The sequence below is a fragment of the Nicotiana attenuata genome, chromosome 7 (genome assembly GCF_001879085.1).
Source record: "Nicotiana attenuata strain UT chromosome 7, NIATTr2, whole genome shotgun sequence".
Classification (NCBI taxonomy): domain Eukaryota; kingdom Viridiplantae; phylum Streptophyta; class Magnoliopsida; order Solanales; family Solanaceae; genus Nicotiana; species Nicotiana attenuata.
In genome coordinates this window covers 2,541,458-2,547,707 of record NC_031995.1, presented here as the reverse complement: position 1 = coordinate 2,547,707, position 6,250 = coordinate 2,541,458, and the positions used below count along the sequence as shown (strand labels likewise).

Genomic DNA, 6,250 nt, shown 5'->3' with positions numbered 1-6,250 from the left:
CTTCCCCGGACCCCGCGCATAGCGAGAGCTTAGTGCACCGGGCTGCCCTTTTTCTATTGTAGTTATATATATTTTATTTAAATATTGTATGAAAGTTGAAAAATAGTTATACAATGTATGAATCGTTGTATGAAATTTCTATTTAAGTTCTAAATACTATTTTTTTACTTAAGTTGTTGATACATATCAAAATTGTATTAAAAGAGGAAATTTTGATTGAAATTTCTAAGAGGAAGAAGAACACACTACATACAACAGAATACAACTTAAATACAATTAACATACAATTACAATACAACTTTAATACAATTCATAAGTATATTGTACGTCACGTCTTCTTCGAGTTTCAATCTGAAATTCAGTCAAAATCAAGTCTAATCTTCAGAAAAAACACCCTCAAAATTGAGATATAGGGTGTGTTTGGTACGAAGGAAAACATTTTCCGGAAAATATTTTTTTATTTTTCCCATGTTTGGTTGGCTTAAATGTCTTGGAAAACATTTTTCTTATGAACTCATTAATGTTTTCCCTATCAAGAAAAGGGAAAACATTTTCCAAAACTCTTTTTCAACCTTCCCCACCCTCACCAACCCACTCCCATTGGCTAAACTAGGAAATTTTCCAAGGGTATTCAAATTTGGAAGAAGTGAAAAAAAATTCCCGACAAAGGGTGTCCAATATGTATTATATACCTCTAAAACGAAAAATTTTACCAATATACACAGTATAATTTTCGACCAAGGGTGGTCAACTGACCACCCTTGTTAGCATGTGGCTTCGCCACTGCCCACCCCACACCCCCACACCCACCCATCCAACCAACCCCACCCCACGCCTACCCACCCTGTCCCCACGCCTACCTACCCCATCCCTTCTCTCCAAAAGTTTTTTTTACGTCACCACCCACCCTGCTACGCCCCCTCCCCCACAAAAAAATTATTTCTTTTAACTTTTTTTTTGTATTTTCAAATTTTGATTTTTTTGTTTTTCTGCACCACCGAATTTTTTTTATTATATATTTTCAGTTTTAATTTTTTCATCTTTCGGTTTACAGGTTCGAAAGTTTATGACTTCATGTTTATTGTATCTAAATTATTTATGAATACTCTTGAGAAGTTATTTTCCTTAATTTGCATACAAAACACCGGAAATGAATAAGATTACTACTTTTTTTTCAAGAAAATATTTTCCATGGAAAATATTTTCCGTTATACCAAACACACCCATAAACTCCAAACAATATTCCCAATTGTTTGCAACAACATCCAATACAAACAACTAATAATTTTTGAAAACCTAAATTCAAATCCAAAGCTTCAAAGCTTTTTAATGGCTGTCAATGATTGAGAGTCAAACACATTCAAAATTTATTGATTTACAATTTCAATTTGAATACCAATTGTGTAACATGAAAAAAAATTGTATAGTTAAAACTCTATACTAACACGATTGAAATCCATTGATGAATTCCATTAAAAATATATACAACATGAAAGGATAAAAAGTAGAGAACATCAAAGGAAGAAAAATTGGGGAAAGAAGAGACAGAGCGCAGGAGAGAGAATAAAGATGTGAAATAACTGATTCCTTATTCAATTCCTAATATACTTATTTAAAATTAATTTGTATATAATTAATAAATTAGCAAAATTTCATATATATATATATATATATATATATATATATATATATATAGTATAGGATAATAAAAATCCCCTGTAATTATGAACTACTTCCCTCCTTAGCTTTTAAAAAAAAAAAAAAAAATCCATCCTTAGTAGTCAAAAGGCCTAATACGCGTTTGAAGGAATTAATCCAAGCCATTGGTCAAGGACTCCTTTCTCTCTCTCTCTCCCTTTTTTTCAAACTAAAGTTATCAAAAGGCTCCCACTGTCAGTGTCGGTGAGTCTTGACAGCAATATATAGTTAAAAGTTACAACTTCCCCCACCACCACCACTATCATCATCACCACCACCATCAATATTCCACCATTATGTTAGTGTTACTGTTTTGCCCAATTAACTCCGTTCACTAATATTCACCTTCGTAGCAATTTCTCTCATCGATTGTGTTCTGAGGCTTATTCCGAATTTAAATTTAATGAATTTCAGCTTTGAACTGTTAATATTATGGGTTCAGATCTAATACGTACCGAGACTTAGTTGGTTTTACATATTTATATCCATACTAGTGTTGGGTTTCTTTTCCTTCCCCTTTTTTGGGAGTAAATCAAGGGCAACAACCACTGATCTGTCTTCTGAGCTCAGGCTATGTGTTTTTGAATAAATTCTTAAATCGTTTGATATAGTAATTGGAAATTGTGTCCACAAATATGCACGGCCTAAGCCGGCTAGGGAATGGCGCGTCTCCGCCATCGTCTCCTCGTTTGCGTCATGGGCGGAATAAGAACAGTAGTGCTGCCTTTGGAGTTGGAGTTGGAGGAGGTATTTCCCTAAAACTGCAGGAAAAATTAGGTTTTATGATAGTATCTGCTGTATATAGGCGAAGAGGAGTTTTACTTTTTGCTCCTTTATTGTATATATCTGGAATGTTGTTATATATGGGTACTTTAGGCTTTTTTGATGCATCTGCTGCTAAAACTGAGGTGTCTCCACCTGGATCACTTTACCGTAGCCCACAGGTTTTTGATAAGCTCTGGCCTTTCATGGATTCCCACAACAATGGATCCTCCAATTTGTTAACAAATGTGTGGAATCCCAAGTTGCATCAAGTTTGGAAGCCTTGTACTCTTTCTCAAGAAGGTTTCACTGATCAATTGCCAAAATCGAATGGCTACCTCATAATCGAAGCGAATGGTGGACTTAACCAACAAAGGTTATCGATATGTGATGCTGTAGCAGTAGCAGGACTACTGAATGCTACTCTTGTGATTCCAATTTTTCATTTAAACAGTGTTTGGCGAGATTCTAGCAAGTTCGGCGACATATTTGATGAGGACTTCTTCATATATGCACTAAGAAATCATGTGAAAGTGGTCAGTCAACTCCCTGAAGATGTACTGCTTCAGTTTGATAATAATATAAGTAGCATTGTTAACTTGAGAGTAAAGGCATGGTCTAGTCCAACCTATTATCTTCAAAAGGTCCTGCCTAAGCTAAAGGAGTTGGGGGCTGTTCGCATTGCGCCTTTTTCTAACAGATTGGCCCACTCGGTTCCTCCAAATATCCAAGGGCTGCGATGTTTGTGCAATTTCGAAGCGCTTAGGTTTTCAGAGCCCATACGGATGCTTGCAGCAAAGATGGTTGATCGAATGATAAAAAGGAGCTCGAAAACGAGTGGGAGATATGTTTCAGTGCACCTCCGCTTTGAAGAGGATATGGTTGCATTTTCGTGTTGTATATATGACGGTGGGGAAGAAGAAAAACATGAGATGGATATTGCCCGTGAAAGAAGTTGGAGAGGAAAATTCAGGCGAAGGGGAAGAGTTATAAGGCCAGGTGCAAACCGAATCGATGGGAAGTGCCCGTTAACTCCACTTGAGGTAGGCATGATGCTTAGAGGCATGGGGTTTGACAATAACTCCTCACTTTATGTTGCCGCGGGGAAAATTTATAAAGCTGAGAAATATATGACCCCACTCAAACAGATATTCCCGCGCCTGGAATCAAAAGATACATTAGCTTCCAGAGAAGAACTTGCTCCGTTTGAGGGACACTCATCTAGGTTGGCAGCACTTGATTATACAGTTTGTCTTTATAGTGAAGCCTTTGTCACAACTCAAGGTGGCAACTTTCCCCACTTCTTAGTGGGTCACAGAAGATATCTGAATGAAGGACATGCAAAGACAATCAAACCAGATAAAAGGAAATTGGCTCTTTTGTTTGACAACCCGGATATCAGATGGAACGACTTCAAACGCCAATTACAAGACATGCTTCATCATAGTGATTTAAAGGGGGTTGAGTTAAAGAAATCTAGTAGTTCTCTCTACACATTCCCAATGCCAGATTGCATGTGTAAGCAAGCAGATGTTAAGAGTGCAAGTGGTAACAAGACAAGACTACTATGATACTTTAGGATAGACAAATAGTTATTAAAAAGGTTATATATATTTGCAAAGGGAATACTCAGTAGCTATAGTAAAGGTTCTATACTTGTAATACTTGTGCCGTTCAGTAATCCATTCTTTTGGACCTGAGTACAGTGTCCTATAATTTATTAGATATTTCTGGAAGTCTTTTGACTGTGTTATTTATACTGAAATTCTCAAGTTCATTGTAAACAGATGCAATGTAGAGGAAATGAAGAGAAAAATCGTGTTGTCACTATCAAAATTGATTCTATGATTAAGCCAGTTTTTCAGTCGTCTTTTTGTAATTGTAGAAAAAAGATGTTTAAAAAGGAAGTAGGCGACCATCTTGTTGTTTGCATGCATCAACTCGTAAAATTTGCTTAGCACTTGACATGTTCCTTGCATCTGTATATTCATCACATTCTTGTTTTATGCACAATCATCTCCTTGATTCTCTTAACTTCTTTCTAAGGAGAATAACTGGTTAATATAGCGGATTCTTTTCCTGCAGTACATGTTCTCAGGTTTCACAAATGAAGATGGATACAACACGAGGTTTCAGAGACATAATTTTAACTGCTCGTTGCTAAATCTGGCCATCAAGATCATTCACTTACATGGACCACCAAGTGCAAGTAAGTTTGTAGTGCCATTGGTACAATATTTGCTCTAGAATGCAAAAGTGCTAGAGAAGCTAGTCATTGTTGTCAGGTTCGAAGGGAGTGATGTGTCTCGGGATTATGTCGAAATGGCATAGGATTTCCTAAGCTTCCAATCCACTCTGCATACTGCAGTTGTCTTCTCTAATTGATAAAATCTTTGGCCCCTCTCATTTGTAGTGATTGCAACACACTTATGTGTTGTTACTTTATGTTTGAAGCGGGTTTTTGGCTGATAGACAAGGTTAGAATTGTAGTACTTTGTTAGTAGCCAAAGAGTTGGCTGGAAATGGTTTGAAGATCTCCTTTTGGAATGGCAAATGGAACGGAGACTCTCCTCATAAGAGAACTATTCTGATCTTTACTTATTGGACAGAGATTCATGTCTAAAATTTCGACCGAGCAGATCTGATACTGGCTGGAGCATAGGTTATAATTTAAAAGGAACTTAAACGATTGATAATTGGACAGAATGCTAGAATATTTTACTTTCATTGGAGCCCCACTGGAAGTGGTATGGAGAATGCTAGCTTAATATATTTGACTTCTGATGAACTGTGTTAAATCAAAAGATCAGAATTCACTCGTTAATTGTAATACGATTTTTGTGCATCACTACTATATCGTTGAATTGCAGGATACTCTTGTGGTTCGACGCTTCTTCGAACCTTGCGCATAAGCTTAGTGCACCGTACTGTTTTTTTTTTTTTTCAATTTTTTTTAAACTGTATCGTTGAATGTAATGAAGTAAGGAATTCATAACATCCGTCACATGCAATTATCATTTTGTGACCTTTTATTATGACATTTACGTTCAGTGAGAGGGTGGATGACAATCATTGCACATGGTATCTGCTGAACTTCTTTCCTTGAATAAATTATTTACTTATCAATTACAAATATGGGTGTTCATGAAACCCCGAAAAATCGAACCAAACCGACCAAAAAAATCGATGTTTTTTAGATTTAGTTTGGTTTTGGTTTTGAATTTTAAAAACCGATCAAATTTGGTTTTGTTTTTGTTTTTAATCAAACAATAACCAGAAAAAATCAAACCAAACCGACTATAAAAGTAGCTATTTAAATTTATTATTCCATCTATATATATGTATATTTTTATATAAAGTTTCTAAAATTTTATGGTACATATTAGTCATTTATATTTTTAGTCTAGTTCTTTGCTATTTAATAATTTAATTCTTTGCCTTTACATTCTAGTTTGATTGGCAGTTTTCTTTCGCTAAGTACAACAAGAATTTATTTCATGTTAAAACTAATCGATTTTTAATTGAGTACTTAAATTATTCATCACTATTTGATTCAATTATCATCAATATATCTTGGTAAATGATAGATTTCTCAAAGAGCAATTGATTTGATAGTGTTATGTTGAAAATGTAGTCGCTGGAATATGCGTTTGGTAGTGTATGTCTCATATTTAAGAAAAAACCCGATAAATAACCGAAAAAACCGAAAAAACCGAAAAAAACTGAATCGATAAAAAACTTACTTAATTGGTTTGGTTTGGTTTCAATATTTGAAAAACCAACTTACTTG

At 35.3% G+C, this 6,250-nt stretch overlaps 1 protein-coding gene across 1 annotated transcript; it reads left to right on the top strand.

The window, feature by feature from the left end:
* LOC109228527 (uncharacterized protein At1g04910) lies at positions 1,819-4,296 on the top strand. Its single transcript, XM_019393646.1, has one exon. The coding sequence runs from the start codon at positions 2,334-2,336 to the stop codon at positions 4,029-4,031; it is 1,698 nt and encodes a 565-aa protein (XP_019249191.1). The 5' UTR covers positions 1,819-2,333; the 3' UTR covers positions 4,032-4,296.

Bases quoted from the DNA above. Each gene is read 5' to 3' on its own strand.
- LOC109228527 (XM_019393646.1), top strand. From the start codon at position 2,334: ATGCACGGCCTAAGCCGGCTAGGGAATGGCGCGTCTCCGCCATCGTCT.